The following is a 20,157-nucleotide window of genomic DNA, read 5'->3' as shown; positions in this document are numbered from 1 at the left end:
TCATTAATTCACTTATTTTCACTAGTGGATTACAGTATAAAGGCTTTTCAAAGTAAAGTGGAGAATTAAGTGAGCGCCTCTGGGGGCCTCGCACCTCTGGTTGGGCTCGCCTGCCTAGTTTGCAATCATGCTTTTTTTTTTCTTTCTTTCTTTTGTCACTGATTTCACAAACACTGGACTACAAAGACTTTATTGCTGAGTTTGCGGGCAAGAAGGCAAGGAAAGTGCCTTTCACTTCATCCAGCATGGTAAGTCAGAGTCTTTATAAAGCTATAGAAAGAATATAACGTGACATGCAGCTGAGCTGCCATGCTGTAGGTCAGACGGCCTATTATTCTGACAGCTAAATAGTCTGCTATCTCTCTTAACATCAAAATAAAAATACAACTATCTCTGTGGCAATGCCTTTCATCCTATCTACACTCAGCAAAAAAAGAAACATCCTCTCACTTTCAACTGCTTTTATTTTCAGCCAACTTAACATGTGTAAAACTTTGTATGAACATAAAAAAATTCAACTACTAAGAACTAAACTGAACAACGTTTCACAGACATGTGACTAACAGAAATGGGAAAATGTGTCCCTGAACAAAGGATGAAACAGACGTGCTGGGATTGAGGTCCGGGCTCTTCGCTGGCCACGGCAGAACACTAACATTCCTGTCTTGCAGGAAATTGTGCACAGAACGAGCGGTATGGCTGGTGGCGTTATCATGCTGGGGGGTCATGTCAGGATGAGCCTGCAGGAAGGGGACCACATGAGGGAGGAGGAGGTCTTCCCTGTAACGTTCTGCAACTTTTGATTTTGACCATCCTTTGTTCAGGGACACGTTTTTCCATTTCTGTTAGTCACATGTCTGTGAAACGTTGTTCATTTTAGTTCTTAGTAGTTGAATTTTTTTATGTTCATACAAAGTTTTACGCATGTTAAGTTGACTAAAAATAAAAGCAGTTGAAAGTGAGGAGAGTATATTTTTGGCATATTTTTCAGCACCATGGACAGAGGTACGTCCACAAACACATGCACACACAGCAAGGCACACTAGAATACGGAAACACACACACACACACACACACACACGATATGACTATATAGCTGTCTAAATAACAGCAGTCCCTGTGCAGGTTTACATTCTACTTGCGCATGCATCACGGTGTACAGTATGTCAATGAGCAGGGCCTCGCTGTTAAGCTGGCACAGGGCCTCAAACCCCCCCTGAGACGGGTCTGAATCCAGGATAGTGAAGACAAGATAGAAAATCTGATATACATTTTTGACCTACCTTGATGTCGAGGGTTCGTAGGGTTGACAATTGGTGGATACAATGAAAGTGGTTAAATACAAATAATAATAATAATAATAATAAAAATAATAATAATAATAATAATAATCGGATCTCTTGCCCTCTCTCTCTCTTTTTTTTTCACAAAAATAAGTATTAGCCCCAGAATGGCTAATGCAAATTAAGAAAACAAGTCTTTTCCAAGGCACTTACAGTTCTTTTTTTTGTTTTTGTAGAACTCATTATGGAACTGTAACTTTGTCCAGTTTATTTTTCCGAGGCGAATAAAACGTTGGGGGTCTGACCAGCATGATGTATTTGTCGCTATCACCTAGCAACCGTCTGTAAGTGAGGGAAGTTGTGAAAGGTGTAATTTTCGGAGGAATCATAGCCAAATTAGTCTAATATATTGGTGCCATCAACACAAAGTTTAGGAGTGCAATACTAATGATTTAGTTTGAAGTTCCCGTGACGTGACGTCTCCAGTCTATGGTTCAGACTCAAACACACGGAGCTCTGAAGCAGACCTGTTCGTCGCTTTAGTGTCCACTCTCTCTGTAAAACTAGAGATGAGCAGCGGGCCTTCCGTAGTCTGTGCAGCTTCAGGTTTTATAAATGGACGCGCTCTGATGTGGACATGCTGCGTCAGATGTGTCACGTTTGTGCTCCGTGTATTTTTGCCGTAGTTTCTGTTTTCCACCTCCGATGTAGAGCAGCGTACAAAAACTTCCCTAAACTTTGTCTCATTCAGAGACCAGAGACCCAAACGGGGCTCTGAGTCTGTCAGGAGGTCTGAGATCTACCGTACCAGCAGAGCAATCACGTAATGCACAGCAGACTATGGTGCAGGTGGATTATTTTCTGAAATATAGTGACTGTATTCTTGTAATAGCCTATTATCACTTTATTTTTCTCAAAATATCACGATTCCTCCAAATCTCAGAGAACACAGATGTGATATTTTTAATGTGCACAAAGTTTTGAACATGAGCAGAAATCTTGCTCAAATACATCTGAAATATTACAGTCCAAGGGTTTATTAATTCATTAAAATTAATGAATGTATCATTGAGGTGAATAATTGTCATATGCACATTTAAGGAGGTTACTTTCCAAACAAAAGATGCAAAAGAGGAAGGAAGAGTAAATGTTGCCTAGGCTACATGTGTGCTGACTCAGATATAATTAGAAAAGACGATCCAAAGGAGAATAAATAGTTGAAAGCAATACAGAAAGCCTTAGAGCCTTACTGCAAAATATTCCATTATGGTTTTATATTTTGAATTGTCCCCTATGTTTCCCTTTACACAAAAATATTTCCAGCATAAATTGATTCAGAAAAAGGTAGAAATAGATGCATAAAAATTCACCTGAATGCAGGAAATGAAATCTTTAATGCTCACTGCTAGTAGCACTGCTACTTGGGCGGAGTGATTAGCGCAACACCTGAAAAGCACCGTTGTTTCTCTCTGCTCCTCACCACGGGGCTTCTCAGGTGCTGCGAGCAAATCACTCCGCCCAGGTAGCAGAAGTAGCAGTGCTTCGCCTTCTGAGAATATAGTTCCCAGTTTATATACGGTTAGAAGATGGCTGTGTCTCATGTGACCTTGTTATTTGTACACGCTGTGACTATACAAATCACTACATGTAAATAGGAAAATGTTGGCATTATTTTGTCACTTATTAGGAGCAGTAGGCTAGATGGAGCCGGTTACCTCCAGGATCTGTGCTAAGCTAGGCTAGCGGTGGGTGCGTCAGACAGAGTTACGACACGCACGGAGATGAGAAGGGTATGTATGGACTTATCTAACTCTGGGGGATACGGTGAATAAGTGAATAAGTCCCAATAAGTCGGCGTGTTCCTTTAAATGGGTCCGGGCTAAGCCCCGTAATGGTTGGTAATAAAATCATCAGTGATTCAGTCAACAATAATGAAACACATGGAAACATTACTGTGTTCAGACAGAATGGGAGGTCAGTTTTAGAGGCAGCACGATTACATACAAAGTCAAAGTTTGAGTTTATCCTGGGCTTTATGAATCTGCCTCAAAACACATCCAAACACAGTCAGAAGGACAGAATGTTTGTTTGTTTGGAACAAATCAACACAAACTGTCAAACCGGTACGAATGATACATATGATGATAAGCATAAACATTATTGAGTGAGAGTTATGTTAATGAAAAGAAAATCTTTGATTTTGATTGATCATAACTTTTCAAAAGATAGATTTTCTTCCCAACTATCTGCAGCTGTAGTCAGATAGCAGCTCCACTCGGGGCAGATGGAGCTACAGAGTTCAAAGAAACGCACCTTTTTGTTTTATCTTTTGTCATTTGATTTTCAACACCACAACTTAACTGTACCGGGGTGAGAACCGTCAATGTTCCCATCACCACCAGACATATTGGAATTAGTGAACAAACTGGAGTTGTAGGCAGAGGTTTAAATATGTCTCCAACCAGACTACACTAGAGTGGAAAACTTTCTTCAACACACCAATACATAAAACCAGACTGTCCCATAATAATCATGGGGGACAGGGGTCAGGAAACAGGGAGGGGTATATGTTCATTTCTGCTTGGGGAGTGTAGTCTATATTATTTAGGAGAGCAGGGGAGGGTGTGTTATCTTTTACTCATCCCATTATTATATTTTTCTCATTTATTCTGGCTAAAATATATTAAGGTGCTGATGGACATGAGCACCTCAATATATATAGATACAACAGAGTCGTCGCCAAGGTAACTTGCCAAACCATTTAGCATCTCTTTATCCAAAAATAGAGAGTAGCTGCAATTTTACTGTTTTTTAATGTTTGCCTTAAATATATTGTTTTTATAAAATGTTGAGAGGGTAATGAACCTTCTTCCTCAGTCAACAGGAGGGTCCAAAGAAAATACTGAAAAGGCTGCAAAGGGCTTTTTAGGAATATAAGATTCAGCCTCCCTCCCACCAAAATAATTTGTTTACAGTCCCTAAAATAGCTGAACAAAACGTTAAAAATGTTATTTAGACAAAATGTAAACCTATGAAACATTTTATTTTATATTTTAGTACATATTTATTTAAGTGCATTTTAGTTATTTCTTCTACTTCAGCACTTCTCATATGAGCATGACGTTGCTGATTGGCTCTCTTGTGAAATGAGGTTTTGCATGTTTAGCTCAACATCCATCCTCAGCTCTAAAATAACCCTCAAATATCAAACAATCATAACAAACAGGAACAAAAGCAACATTTAAACATGTTTTATTAAGACAAAATGTGAACCTATGAAACAAGTATTTTGTTTAATATATTATATTATTGTGTGTGAGTGTGTGTGTGAGTGTGAGTGTGTGTGTGAGGGTGTGTGTGTGTGTGTGTGTGGGGTGTGTGTGTGTGTGTGTGTGTGTGTGTGTGTGTGTGTGTGTGTGTGTGTGTGTGTGTGTGTGTGGTTTTGGTGTGCATGTTTACTTCTGCACTTCTTCTTTTGGAGCTGGTTCAAATAAAATCATTTAAAATCATTATTTTCTCTCTACCGCTCTAAAAAGGTGAACACTATTATATAACTACTAAACAGTCTAAACAATATAAATCTACTCTAAAACTACAAGTACAGGAGATCAAGAGTTGACTGCAGATTGTCAGGCTAATTTGAGTAGATAACTTTTAAAGAACTCCATTTTAAAGAGACTCATACCAACTCTGAACATCCTGTTTGACCAGAAACCAACATGTTGTTAGACTGAGACAAGAGGTGATGAAACACAGTCCATCAATAAGAAACTGGTTCCCTTCTGCTGCAAAGTTGAACTGACCCACGTATGCATGGTCAAGGAGCTGTAAAATGCATAACATTTCACAGCTTTTCAGCTAGGTGTAGGCAGCCATGTTTGTTTTCTGTCACGTACAGCCACGTGATGAAAATTCATCCAAACTGCCTGAGACCAGCACCAAAACACAGCGCAGCCTAGTGGTGAACAGTGGTAGAAGAAGTATTCAGATCCTTTACTTAAAGAAGAACTCTGGCCAAGTTAATCTTGATTGCAATACGTATATGAGTACTGCGGCGGGAGAGAAAAAAAGGGGGGGGGGGGGGGGGGAAAAGCAGGGGGGGGGGGGCGGCAAGGGGCGCCCCGGAAAAAAAGTTTTGGGGGGGGGGGGGGGGGGGGGTTTTTTTTTTTTTAAAAAAAAAATGGGGGGGGAACGGGGGCGGGGGTTACATGACAACAAGATACATTTAGCAACTTAGCCATTGTTTAAATTCACCTACCCTCTTAGCTGCTATCTGCCGTCTGGGATGAGTGAGTGTGTTCAGCCAGGCTCCGGTGTATATGTATATTTATAAAAAGTATTTTTTAAAAGATGAAGACCCTATACTGTTTAAACAGCCAATGTTTTATTCATGCTGAGTTCATTTTCTTAAAATATATATATAGATTACTGGTTTTGTTCTGATTCATTCACCAGAGTTATTTCCATTCCCTTTAAACCTCGAACACTCTTTACACTTAGAGGAGCAAAACAAAATCCACCTCCTAGTAGTTAGTTTCCTCGAGTCCTCTTCAGTCTGCAAGGAAACAAAGAAAAGTTCAGCTCTTACGCTTTTTTTTACGTTAACTCACTACTGCTTCATGTAAATCATTCACAGGTTTTTATCTCCAAATCTATTTTTTTTTTTTATATATTGAACTGAATATATCTGTATTTGTCTCTGTTCACACCTTCAGTGTGAGGACTTCCTCCTCACAAGTTTGTGGCCCCAGAAGTTATCTCAAACTGACCTGGTTCCTGTTTCTTAAGAAGGCAGCACGCTACTCAGAAACATAAAGTTAGTTTAAAACCACATTTAAAGAACGTGACTACAATCTTCTCTGTATTCTGACACTGCGAAAATGTTTCCTCTGCTGTACAATGAAGTTGTTACCCAGTCAAGTTAAAGTCTGAAGATACTGTTTCCTGAACACAAAGCTGTGCTGCTTCATAACTGTTCACAGGGTTTTATCTCCAAATCTATTGTTTAATATTGAACAGAACATCTGTTTTTATATTACTGTCATCCTAAAAACAACAGAAGTTTATGGCTTTAGATATAGTGGACGCACAAACTGACCTGGTTCCTGTTTCTTAAGGCAGCACACTACTCAGAAACATAAAGTTAGTTTAAAACCACATTTAAAGAACGTGACTACACCCTTATCTGTATTCTCCCACTGCAAAAATGTTTCCTCTTCTGTATAATGAAGTTGTTACCCAGTCAAATAAAAGTCTAAAGACACTGCTTCCTGAACCCAAAGCTAAAATCCCACCACAGTTTTAACTTACTTTCTTCTGAGAACTGGCTTCGGTGGAAAGTGTAAACTGTAGACACTTCTAGAGGAGGAGATGTGCTCTGTCTGTCCTCTCTGATCTCCTCATACACTCGGTTGGCCTGCAGGAAGAGAACAGGGCTTTGTATTAATATCAGCTGGTTGATACTTACACTAATGATGCTGAGATGTCCAGATGAACTCAAACTCACCTCTGTAACATTAGAGTACTCAGTTTCCAGAGGAGGTTCTGTAAAACATGCAGTTCAGAGGATTAGTCACAGCTTAAACATACGTTGTAATGTGTGTTGTTTTGGGGTTTCAGTGAGTTTTCGATGTTCAGGTGCTTCTGTTATGTGTGTGTGTTTCCTGTAGTCTCACCGTTGGGTTTCCTGGCCCTCTTCCTGCAGAAAATCAGAGCAGCCACTGATAATACGATGACCAAGACGACCAGAGGGAGACGCACATACAGCACCAGCCCTGTGGTTGTTTCAGCAGAAGAACACGTTGGTTTTACACTTCTCTGGAATATGATGGTATACGTTACTACTATTAATTAAAGAACATCTTCTGGCTCCGACATACACACTCGCAGAACAACATCAGCAACAGGAGCCCTGATGTCCAAACCAACAATAAATTCTGTTTTTATAGATGCACTTTGCAGCCTGCACATACAACTGATTATCAACTCTAAATATACAACCATCTTCATCATGGTAGCTTTATTAGAATTAAGAAAAGAGACAAAACTCAGACAATAAATAAAAAAGAGCTGTGGACACCATGGAGGGTGCAACAAGTATTATTAGGCTACATAAACTAAATGTACCTGGAGCTGTGTGTTTCTGTCGAGGCTGCTCGCTGGCTTCAGGGGAGGCTGATGAAGGTGTGGAGCTTAAACTCTGTGATGTCATCAGTGTGGAGGCTGATGAAGGTGTGGAGCTTAAACTCTGTGATGTCATCAGTGTGGAGGCTGATGAAGGTGTGGAGCTTAAACTCTGTGATGTCATCAGTGTGGAGGCTGATGGGACTGATGGTGAAGAAGGTCTGAGAGGAGAGGCTGGAGCTGTGAAACATTAAAAACACAATCAAACAGTCAGATAGTGATTATAGAGAGAGCCAAAGAAGTGGTGATGATCAGATGCTCCCTGCAGAGAACTCTGTGCTAACATCCATGTGTTTTAATCCCACAGCTAAATGCAGAAGGTCATCAATGGGTTTGGTGCAACAAGATTCCAATCAGCTGCAGTGTGGGACCGTCTGAGTTCATCACATATTTTACACATCAACTGTTAAAGGAGCATTTATCAGAGTTCACAATGATGAAAATATGCAGCTCTAAATACAACTGTTAGACTAAACATGTTGAGTTATTTGAAACATCAGCAGCTGTCAGTGAACAGTTAATAACATGACTCTCAGTAGAAACTCACCATCTGTAACTCGGATCTCAATCTCCCAGTATGATGGTGAGGATGAGTAAAATCTGAATAAACCACATCTGTACCGTCCTGAGTCAGACTGAGTCAGGTTTCTGATGCTCACATACAGTATTGTTTTAAATACTGGAATATATCCTTCTTTATATTCAATGCTGTATCTATCTTTCTTAGCTGTGTCCTCTTCTGTTTCAATGAGAATGTCTCCATCTTTACATTCATCCTTACAGAAGATTCTCCTCTTTCCAGGGAAAGTGAAGGAGCATCTAACTGTGATGTTTCCTCCTTCAGTTCCTGTACTCTCGATGATTTCTGCATTGATGAGACCAATGTTTCCATCCTGCAGTGCTGTTAAAAAGATGAACAATCAATAGTTACTATCTGTACTTCCTGTAAGATGTTGCAGTCTGATTTGTTTCACATTTCCATAAATCATACATAGATCCCCACAGTCATACTGGGAGCTGCCCAGTTCAACCAGTCTGTGACTGAGGGGTAACAGTTTAAAACAACAGAGATCTGGATTCTTTCAGATTTCAAGCATTAAAATAATCTCACAGTCTGACTCTGATTTAATGTTCCCCAGAGAATAAAAACAACTCAAAAAGCAATGAAGTGATTCAGTCAACAATAATGAAACACATGGAAACATTACTGTGTTCAGACAGAATGGGAGGTCAGTTTTAGAGGCAGCACGATTACATACAAAGTCAAAGTTTGAGTTTATGTCACGGGGCGGAAGTTGATTTTATTTAAGCATGCTTTTACTTTGGATTTGCTGCGTTTTAATTATTTGCCGTGTTTTTACCTTATGTTATTGCATGCTTTTATTTTGAAATGTCGTGTGTGTGTTTTTAAACGTTGGTTTTACTTCTGCCATCGGACTTGTAGCCTAATTATGATTAAGGATTTGCACGTGGGGACCAGAGAGTGGATTGACTGTTTTAGATATAAAAAGGGCAGAAGGGCAACAGGAGAGGGGTGCACGACGGAGGACACAGAGACCACAACGGCACAATGGGGCGGACAGAACGAAGCAGACAGGCAGGCAGGCAGGCAGGCAGGCAGGCAGACAGGCAGGCAGACAGACAGACACAGAGACCGGGAGGCCTGAGAATACACCGAGGAAAACGCAAACACCGACCGCTAGCGGCTACAGTGGGAGAAGGGGAAACTTCTCCCTTCTGCGTAAGTCTCTTTAAGACAGCTGTTTGTTGTAGTGTGTAGTGTACAAAGCTGTGGTAGTTTAAAGGACGTTTGACTGGCCCTAAGTTCTCCTCTGCAGGCTTTGTCCGAGGAGAGGAGCCAGGCGAGAAGAAGGTGGTCGCCAGCGGATCCCGTGGACTGTCATTTAACCTCCCACTCCTGTTCCGCTGCATTATTTTAGCTTGATTTTAGTTGGTTGTGCTTTTTGCTTTTGAATTCTTTTAAGGAGGAACTTGTTAGGAGTGAGGGGTCACAGGCTGGTGACTTCCCTACAGGCCGCTCTTTGGCCTCAGAGGAAGCTTCAGGCCTCACAGAATAGTCTTGATCATAACTGTTAGGTTCCAACAGTCCCCCTTTTGGTCTGAAGAGCAGGTTGAACACCACTCTTTGGAGCAACCATGGACCAACAGTTTATATAAACAAAAAAAACAACAAGAGTTATTCTGAGAGCAACATAGCATCATTCATTCCTGGGAATGGGCAAACAGTTCATAGTGTTCATCTGGTTACTGAGGCTATAGTGTCTGGGCAGACTCTGAGGCAGCGTCTGGGCAGACTTTCTAACTACGATTTAAACCTTACATAAATCATAACTAATAAAATACATCACACTTATAACACTTTGACAATACTTCAAGTAGCAGGTAAGACTGCTCGTACCCCTCATAATGCACATTATAGTATAATGCCAAAAACGAAAGTTGAGAGATAAAGAAAAAAAAAGAAGAAAGGACAGAGTGTGAGAGAGGTCATTTGAGTGTCACTAACCTATCCCTGAAAAGGATTGGCGCTGACTAGTGGGATGATGTGGGCTGCTGTGTGAAACGTGGTGATACGAACAGAATCGAGTCAAGTTTAGTTGGAAAATTCTGTATGTGTCTGTACATGAAATGTGCTACTATCGCGGTGATGATCCAGCCACTAAGAAGGAGGCCCAAGGCAACCATGCTAACAGGGTGGTCTTGGTAAGACGCCGAACTCCCTACATGGTTGGAAAACGTGGTGGTAAGCCCAGTAGGTTTGAGGCTGAACTGAACCAGTTTAGTCCTCTCAGCCAGAATTTGCTGTTGGAGGGGGTATTCAATAGTGAGGTCGTGGCCTCGAAATGCGTCCATGATCTCAATCTCGGCATCGTGTCTGTCGGGATCGAGATGATGGAGGACAATGTCATCGATATGAATGGTAGCTCCTTGGGGAACTGTTAAAAATACCGTTTGGTTAGGTAAGGTTAACTTAGTGGCTGTGTCATGACGGTCGTAGGACATTAACGCTTCAGTGACGGGTGTACTGACGAGCCAGAGACTGTTCTTGTGGGAGGAGGAGTCTCTGTTGGATCTCTGGCATTTCTTGGTCGAGTTCCCCCATGTGTCTCTGGAGTGCGCCGAGACATCCCAGGGGTCTAGTCGTACATAGACTCTCTGGGTGAAGAGACCACACCGGGTGATTAGCAGTCCGGGCGTCCCCTGGAGGATGATCCCGGTGGGCGGGCCTGATTCAACCACCTCAGTTGGGAGAGGAGTTGATAGCCCGAAGAGAATGCCAAGGACCCACAGTAGCTCCATCCTGCAACAGAACAGAGTTTTGATTACTAGGTGGACAGGGGACTTCTTTTAGGGGTTAGTGCATGCTCGCGGAAGTGATTGGTCATGCAGTTATTCCTATGGGCCCTGTAGTATATCCTATGTCTGTGTCGGGCTGTTCCCCCTTTCTGCTGATGGGGAGTTTTCCCCTTCTGTGGGGAGGGGTGGCGCCTCGTATGGCTTGATTTGGTTTGAATGGACCCATTTGTAGGTCGGTGGCTGTTTTGGCTTAGCCAATCTGATCCGGTACGCCACCGGGGAAAGTTTTCCCACAATCTCAACTGGGCCTGACCAGCTCGGTAGGAACTTTCGAGAGATTCCCACCGGTTTGGTGAACCTGAAATAGAAGACTTTGTCACCTATTTCATACTCGCGGGGAGTTGTCTTTCGGTCGTAGTACGCCTTGGCCCCCTTTAAGGCTGGGTATCGTTCAGAATCTTTCGATCCGGTGCCAATTTCGATACCTCAGTTTCGATACCGATTCCTAACGATACTTTTTTCGATACCATGTTTTAAAATCCATTTCAACATCAACAAAAATACATTAAAACACAAAGCTTTTATTTCCACCTTAATTGTGAATCAAAACAGTTATCAAAATTAAAAAAATCTGGTAAAACTGCTCACTCAGGGTAACATTAATAAAAGTGCCTTGCCTTGCAAGCTCAGCCTGTCAGTCGGTCATCAGGGCAGAGAAACCACCGTTGTGGCTGCTTGTAAGAGGAAGTGGAACGTCAACAGCACCGCGACCGCTTTCGGCTCGCCATTAATATCATATCACAGCAAACGCTGTCTGCATGAAGTTTTAAAAAACTGTAACCACACTTGAAACCAACCGTAACTCTCTGTGACTTCAACAAAACTGCAGACAGTTTACTCCGTCCGCACCTCTCCGTGTGCGTATGTGTGTGTGCGTATGTGCGTGTGTGTGTGTGTGTGTCGGTCGGAGCTCCGCTCTGTGTCAATATGCAGAGAGGACATGAAAAGAGTGGTCAATCAGCATCCCCAGAAGTTGCCGGGCTGCAACCTGGATCGGGGCTTGCGTAAGATTCTGAACAGGGAGGTAGGCTGAACGATTGTCCAACTCAAGCAGGGGCGTGCCATAGACGGCCAAGTTCATTTTCCCAAAATCGGGCAATGGCTGGAAGAAAGCTCGAGGGCCAGGTATCTTCTGGCCCTGACAGATTGCAAGACGGATGGGAACACCGGCTGTCCGTGCTGGGATGGTCACCACCGTTTCACTCATTACCCGGCAGGCTTGGGGAATGGTCTGCCCCGAAGTCATTTGCCGTGGTTCGGTCATTAGGGAATGAGCTTCTGCGTTGGCTCGTGACCACAAAACCTGATTGACCGTGTCTAACTGGGCCCCGAGCCTGACCAGAAGGTCCGCCCCCATGAAGAACGGGGCATGGAGGTCGGGTACCACACTGACAAAATGAAACACCCTTTTTCTCCCAATCAGTACCAAGATGGCACATACACCGACGGCCTTGAGGAGGGTTTGTGGGTGTGTTGCCGACAGAACACGGTGGCTACGTTGGGAGAAAACTGGGGGTGGGTCTTGCTTTTGAAGTTCGTGGTACAGGTCCTGGCTGACTGCGGTTCTCTCCGACCAGAGCGCCAGACGGGCGTCCGATATGAGAAGACCGTTGAGCTGGACTTCCCCGACCACCCTGGGACTGTACAGCTCCTGGTTGGTGTTTGCTAAGGAACAGAGGAAAGACTCATGACTGCGGAGAGGGTTTGAACTATCCTCCCACAGAGGGGAGGAGGTCGTGAAAGAGGCGGGGTCGCCGTTTGGCCTGGGAGAGGCCACGAGTGTAGGCAGATCCCTGTGAGTCTCTCGAATGACGGCGACATGTCCGTCAAGCCCATTGTTAGAGGGGCAAAGGGGCTTTGGGGTTTTCACCTGAGCCCAGATATGACCCTGATGGCAGTCGATGAGATGTGCCAGTCGATCTAGGAGATCTTGGCCAATGAGCAGAGGTTCGGTGTCAAGAAGGCAGATGTAAATGGGGTGTACAAGAGACATTTCTTTGAAAGTTATGTCAACCCAAGCGCGCTTCGTGATGGGTGACCTGTCCTGCGTGTAGCTGGTGATGCTAACGTCGCAGGGCTCGATTTGAAGGGGTTTGCCAATGAGGTGCATCGCTCTCGCCACCTTTGAGAAAGTGTGAACTCATCAGGCTTATTTCAGAGCCAGTGTCCAACAATGCAAGAATGCTGACACAGCTACCAAGCATCACTGACGTGTGGATGCGGCGCGCGTTGCCCTGACAGACCAGGTCGCCCAAGAAAACCCTGGAAGCCGCAGGAGGAAGAGGAGTGACAGACTCTGGGAGACTGTCTGGCGTGTTTCCCCACCCTATGAAGAACACCTTGGTGGTGAGTGAAATGGGCGCTTGGCCTAGTCATGCGGGCTGGGAGGTGGTGTCAGGTCCCTTCGGAGGGGCCTGCTGCTGTGCTGGGGAGGCAGTACGACCGTCAACCTTTTCCTGGCTTTGAGATCTTTCCTCATACTTACCGGGTTTTCTTCCACCATAGGGCTTCTTCTTCCCTCTGTAGTTGTTTTGTCGATTTTGCCTGCCTGTGTGGTAGGATCGTTGTTCCTGGTGGCCTCTTGTTGAGTTTGACTGTGTCTCTGAAGCTCAGTGAGCTGCAGGTGGAATCTCTGTTGCTGGAGAAGGACTATTTGACCAAGCACGTCTGGTTTTGTGAGCTCCGGCTTCCCGGTGGGTTGATCCACGTAGTCTAGTAGTTCCTTGAGTTTGGTTTCACAGGTACCAACCTCGTATTTCTCCAGGAAACCTCTGTCCGCTGCGGGCAGACGGATGAGTGCAGAGACTGTGTCTGTTATGACTGTGTCTATTGGCTCGGTCTGAGCTTCTTCTGTTAGCTCATGGTCACTGTGGTCACTCATTCTTACCTGCTGAGCAAGAGGGCAATCACCAGTGGCTACAATTGCTTGTCGCAACTGTAGAATGCTTGTGAAGAGGTTGACGCGAGCCCACAGGTGAAGGCTTTAACCTGTGGCTCCTAGGTTTACGTGTTGACTGATAGCTTTCCTAATTACTATAACCAAATCTTGTCCGGGTCTAGTAACTAGCTGTTTTACTGTTTAGGGGTCAGGGTTAGGCAGAGATTTCAAGGTTAAGTAGGATGCAAAGAGTGTTGTTGTCTAAACAACGAAGAAAATCCTAGCCACTAATACACACAGATTCACAAATTCCGCTGAACGTATGCTTGGCGAGTTCACCGAAAATAACCTAATTTTTAACAATTATCAATTTCCAAACTGTTGTCCTTTAACATTAATTTCCCTCTTTTCTTTTACAAAACTGAAACTTAATTTAAGGTTATGGATTGACTGTACTGAACGTGTACTTGGCAAGTTGCGGAAAAAATTTATTTTAAAGAAAATAAAAAATTTCAAAAGTATTTTATTTTTTTTTTTTTTTTTAAAAAAAAAAATAAAAAAAAAATTATTATTTTTTTTAAAAAAAAAAAAAAAAAAGGGGGTTAAAAAGAGTAAAAGGGGGGGGGAAAATTTGTTTTTTTTTTGTGGGGGGAAGATTTGATTATTAGCAAATTATCAAATATGTTTTATCAATATTAATAAAGTTATGAATATGGTTATTAATAACTTTATCAAATCGACAAACAATCAAAACGGGGCACCACCCTTTAAGTCAGGGACCAATAATCAAACTGTGGAACAGTCTCATTTCTGTTAAAATCCTTTAAAAGGATTCAAAGGAAGGGGTGATTTCGAGCACAGACCCGTCCAGCCAGCAGTTATTACAATAAGTACACAAATAATCACAAGCAACTGCTAATTAAGTATAATAAGATTTATTAACGTCACAATTATCAGTAGCCAATCAGCAATCCTTCAATAATAAACTTATATACCCTTTTTACAATATCACAATCAAAAACAAAGCAAAACAAAACAGCATGTAGCATGGACACCTCTGTGTCTGTTTGACGTGTGTGTGGGTGTGTGTGTGAGAGTGAGTGGCAGTGGAGGGGGCGGTGTCGAAATGTAGTCTAACACAAAACTACTAAAATGGCTACTCCGGTGAGCTGCACATAACTATTTAGCCTCAAGAGGGCGGTAGTAGTGCTGGGTGCACGAGTAAGGGGTGAAGAAGCCGAGGTTGCTAGGCACCGCACACGTTTATGCTAAGTCAAGCGTTAGCTCGGGAGCTACGTGGCTAGCTTGTATGTGGGTGGGTGTGTGTGTGTGTGTGTGTGTGTGTGTGTGTGTGTGTGTGTGTGTGTGTGTGTGTGTGTGTGTGTGTGTGTGAAAGTGAAAAGAGAGAGAGATAGAGAGAGAAGGAGGAAAAACACGATTTATCGAACAAACACTTAAAACCTTGATCTCTGGGGTAATGGGACTAACCGCTCTCTTCGTTTTACTCGAGATTCTAACTTAACGTGGCGTTATAGCAGAATATGAGGTTTGTTTAACGGTACAGAGCGTTTATTCCCCGACACACTCTACGAGCGTGCAGCTGACTCAGCTTGTACAGTAATTCCTCCTCGGCGGGAGTTATCAGCTACAGTTCAACACAACTTTCAACAATATCTTGATCAGTGATATTCTTCACAACAGCACATATATGGGATTAGTTTTGCGACTTTAATTCCAAGCAAAACTTCTCAAGTATCAAACAAAAAACACTAACTCAAGCAAAAAAATTGTCACCTCAAAGGTAAAACTTAAAACTTGCAAATAAAACATTTGTGTAGTTGTAAACTATTGGTCTTTTATTTGTTTGATATTTTGTCCTTTTGTTTACAGTTCCCTCTGCTTCTTTCTCAATGATCAGTCTTTTGCTCTCTCCATCACGTTTGCAGTCATGCTCCCAGCTTTCTCGTTTACGGCCCCTGACTTTTTGCTTGCGATTCTGACACAAACATCTCGGGGCGGGGTCTTACAGGGTGGCGCCCCATTGGCTAATGAGACTTAAGGGGAAAGTTTGAGTGACAGCTCAGCCTCAGTGCAGGTAAACTAACGTTAGAGACTCAGAGTTTGGTCTGGAGGACACACAAGCCACTCCACAGGGGATTCCTACAAGATTAATAAAGTGTAAGTATTATTAATATATATATTATCTGTGATCTACGTTGCAAGCATGGTTACTAGACATTTGTTGTTTCGTTGTGTTAAGTGACTAGCTAGCTAGCTAGTAAAGCTTTTTTAAGTTAGCATTTAACATTAGCTATAGGCTACTGCTAACATTATCTAAAACTTGTAGCCACCGGCTACCTTACTGAGCTAATTTACCATGGGAATCATGTATTCTTCGTGAGGCCTTACTCAATGGAGCTGTATTAATTATCGTCTTCTCTCTGTAGAGACCTGCAGGACCCGAGCAGAGCTACGATGCTCTCCCATGTAACCTAAAGGTTAGTAACGTAGCTATATTATGGTCTATTAGGAAAAATTATTATCCAGCTAACTACTAATTGTTGTGGTTGCTATTGGCCTGATAATACACAATGCTAGGGTATTGGTTAAGTTGTACAATGTAGAAGCTGTGAATGTAATGTATTATATCTAGAGGTTGACACATACTGTACAGTACAAATGCAGTGTTAGCACTGCTTAACTGGTTCATCTTTATAGTTTTGTGCTCATCTGTACTTTCCTAGTTATGACAAAGACTGGCTATCCTAACTCTAATTACATGTCTTCTGTTGCATTTGCAAGCAGGTCAGCATAAGGAAAATGTTCATAGTGTTTTTAAAGGCTACACATTTGCTAATGGCTACTTAAAAGCAAGTTATTTTAATTACACAACCTTGGAAGCCTCAGTTATCAGTAAGAACTTTGTTACCATTTGATTTGTGTAAGAAACTTTGTTATAATTTTCTATCACAGCTCACATCAGGCAGCAGGCAGACCAACCAGGAGGACGTGGAGCAGCAGAGGGAGAGGAGCCTTCGGTCTCTCTGTGGAGGAAACACTGTGTGCGAAGGCTTCAAACAGCCAGGGTATAGACCAATAGTGTATGTATTGATCATATTTTGCTCAGATACTCAGTTAACACTTACAATAACCTTTTTTCTTAAGTTTTCATTGGTGTACTTGTAGTTTCTTAGTCCATTGTATGTCAATATATCCTACTACAGTATACTGTCCTGTAATTTAATTTGTGTTTACATTGTCTTACTGTAATTATATTTTAAAATGCACATAATATATAAAACATTTTTTTACATTCACCCTTGTCTGTTTGGTTCATTATATAAAACAGGAAATAAGGTTGAGACTATTATAATGCTTTATTTTTAGTCCAATATAAAACTTCACATACATAATGGATATTTGAACATATTTAGCTGGGGCTCCGGTGGTAGAAGAAGCTGGAACTCAGTGTCAGTCATTATTTGCAGTACATCACAGGTCAGGGTCAGTTTTTCATCACCAACAATACACAAACATACTGAGTAATTGGGTTATGTATATATTTCACATATTCAGTTTCACCTAAGGCAAGCTGTATTTCTCTGCTGACTTGTGTCTGCAACAACACTTCTGAGGGTGGTGCAGGAATATCACACACAACTCCTGGACGCCTGGGATCATCTGGTCTCCTGAGCTCACTGATGGCCCACCGCTCCAGTCTGGACGACAGCCTTTTCTGCAGGACAGTTCTCTGAAGGGCTGGGATGTGGCTGTAGTCCTTCACTTCCTTGACTTCTTATTGTAAAGCTTGAAGTACCTTATTGGATGATAAAAAAGTGTTTGAAATTAGCTCAATAATAAATAATTGTAATGCACTCTAGAAACATTTTTCTAGCTTTCTGAACACTACTGGAACACATATTTCTGGAATATTATTGATCACACTTTCTAGATTCCTACCTCCACGTTGACTACATGTGTAAAGTAAGATATGGCCAGCCACCAGGACACATGCACATCACATCAAACCATAAGGATCACTAAGCAAAGTATTTGTCAAGGGCCTGGTGTGTTAGTTAAAGTACATAGTTTGGACAGTAGTAACACTATGCATTAATTCTAAATATTGTTGACATTTACAGCGCTAAAAAATACAAAAAATACGTCCGTTATCTGCCATCTTAAGGTAGTGCAAAGAAAGAACAGTGTGTACAGATGGAACATTATCTAATGTATGTGTCGAACCCTATATATATTACATTCACAGCTTTTACATTGTACAACTTAACCAATACCCTAGCATTGTGTATTATCAGGCCAATAGCAACCACAACAATTAGTAGTTAGCTGGATAATAATTTTTCCTAATAGACCATAATATAGCTACGTTACTAACCTTTAGGTTACATGGGAGAGCATCGTAGCTCTGCTCGGGTCCTGCAGGTCTCTACAGAGAGAAGACGATAATTAATACAGCTCCATTGAGTAAGGCCTCACGAAGAATACATGATTCCCATGGTAAATTATTAGCTCAGTGAGGTAGCCGGTGGCTACAAGTTTTAGATAACGTTAGCAGTAGCCTATAGCTAATGTTAAATGCTAACTTAAAAAAGCTTTACTAGCTAGCTAGCTAGTCACTTAACACAACGAAACAACAAATGTCTAGTAACCATGCTTGCAACGTAGATCACAGATAATATATATATTAATAATACTTACACTTTATTAATCTTGCAGGAATCCCCTGTGGAGTGGCTTGTGTGTCCTCCAGACCAAACTCTGAGTCTCTAACGTTAGTTTACCTGCACTGAGGCTGAGCTGTCACTCAAACTTTCCCCTTAAGTCTCATTAGCCAATGGGGACGCACCCCTGTAAGACCCGCCCACGCGAGATGTTTGTGTAAGAATCGCAAACAAAAGTCAGGGGAGCCATACGCAAGCTAAGAGCATGACTGCAAACGTGATGGAGAGAGCAAAAGACTGATCATTGAGAAAGAAGCAGAGGGAACTGTAAACAAAAGGACATAATATCAAACAAATAAAAGACCAATAGTTTACAACTACACAAATGTTTTGTTTGCAAGTTTTAAGTTTTACCTTTGAGGTGACAGTTTTTTTGCTTGAGTTAGTGTTTTTTGTTTGATACTTGAGAAGTTTTGCTTGGAATTAAAGTCACAAAACTAATCCCATACACATAGGATGCAGCGGTCCGATCACATATTAATGGTAAACAAAATAGCAATACCTTTCACTCATTAATAAACACCCTAGTTCTCAAATCTGCCCAGAACTATAAAAGCTTCTTACTGTTGGTGTCCAGTCCGTTGCTTATCCGGCGGATTTTCCGGTGAACAAAACTGAGTTAACTCTCGCCAGAAATTAACGACCCGTACCGTCCAAGGCAGTGGCGCGGAAACACGGTCCAGTCGACTTGCAAGAAAGCGCGTTGTCTCTTTTCCTTGAGACGGGGCTGATTTACCCCTCTGCAGATTTGGTGTAACACGGGCTTCGTATTCACCAGGACCCTTTTTGTATCACAAACGATACAAACGTCTCACTCGACCAGCGAATGACACAATGTCTCACTCGAACAGCGCTGACGATGTGTCTTCTTACGGCAATGAAACCACGAAGAGCCCCGGGCTGTGACCTCCGGCTACTTTAATCTCCCTTCCGCCGCCTGCTGGCGGCGAGTGGTGCGTTCAAGGAGCCGCGGCCAATCAGAAATCCCGAACTCAACGAAGGTGTGAGAATTCTTCGTTGCAGTTCTCAAGCCCTCCACCAGTCTGCCATTTTCCTCATGTCTTGGAGGTACAATCTCCATTTTGGAGGCTCCTTTGTTAGGAGTGAGGGGTCACAGGCTGGTGACTTCCCTACAGGCCGCTCTTTGGCCTCAGGGGAAGCTTCAGGCCTCACAGAATAGTCTTGATCATAACTGTTAGGTTCCAACAAAAGAAAAAAGAAAAAGAATTTGAAGTAGAGTGAGACCTCTTCCTGCAGCTCTCTCTCCCCTCTCTGTTGCCCGGGCAATGCATGCAACAGAACTGTTACAATTAGGGAGATGGCGGACCCAAAAATGCAGAGATATCAGGGCAGTGGTGAGCTTGAGGGTTTAATAAAATAAAGAAGCGATACAACAAAAGGAGTTCTGAAGAAAGCAGGCAAAAATGGTACCAAAAACCAGTGAGGAACCAAAAGACCAGGCATCCAAAAATAAACTGGCACACCAAAACAAAGGGAGTAGACTTACACACACAATGATCTGACAACAGACAAAGACAACACAGAGACTAAATCAGGGGCGCCGCCAGGAATTTTGGGCCCCATGACAAAAAATCTAATTGGGCCCCTCTGCTGTTGTCACCACATCTCTAGGACCTAACTGTCCCATCAAAAGCTTTACATAACTCTAATTAAAGGCTTGCAACTGTCTTGC

General features: G+C 42.4%; 1 protein-coding gene across 2 annotated transcripts in view; it reads right to left on the bottom strand.

Moving 5' to 3' along the window:
- LOC120558791 (cell wall protein DAN4-like) overlaps window positions 1-20,157 on the bottom strand; it is a 39,097-nt gene that overhangs the window by 6,969 nt on the left and 11,971 nt on the right. The window contains exons 3-9 of one of the 2 annotated variants that reach the window (XM_039800047.1): window positions 10,518-10,788; window positions 9,994-10,040; window positions 8,014-8,367; window positions 7,410-7,646; window positions 6,959-7,057; window positions 6,790-6,827; window positions 6,594-6,699 (exon numbers count right to left, since the gene is read on the bottom strand). In XM_039800047.1, the coding sequence (XP_039655981.1) occupies window positions 6,594-6,699; window positions 6,790-6,827; window positions 6,959-7,057; window positions 7,410-7,646; window positions 8,014-8,367; window positions 9,994-10,040; window positions 10,518-10,615 (979 nt within the window). In that variant the 5' untranslated portion in view covers window positions 10,616-10,788. The remainder of the gene's footprint in view (window positions 1-6,593; window positions 6,700-6,789; window positions 6,828-6,958; window positions 7,058-7,409; window positions 7,647-8,013; window positions 8,368-9,993; window positions 10,041-10,517; window positions 10,789-20,157) is intronic. The other variant, XM_039800048.1, reaches the window with a different exon arrangement.

This window comes from Perca fluviatilis, chromosome 5 (assembly GCF_010015445.1).
Source record: "Perca fluviatilis chromosome 5, GENO_Pfluv_1.0, whole genome shotgun sequence".
In the NCBI taxonomy this organism is placed as follows: Eukaryota; Metazoa; Chordata; class Actinopteri; order Perciformes; family Percidae; genus Perca; species Perca fluviatilis.
This window is presented reverse-complemented; position numbering and strand designations above follow the sequence as displayed.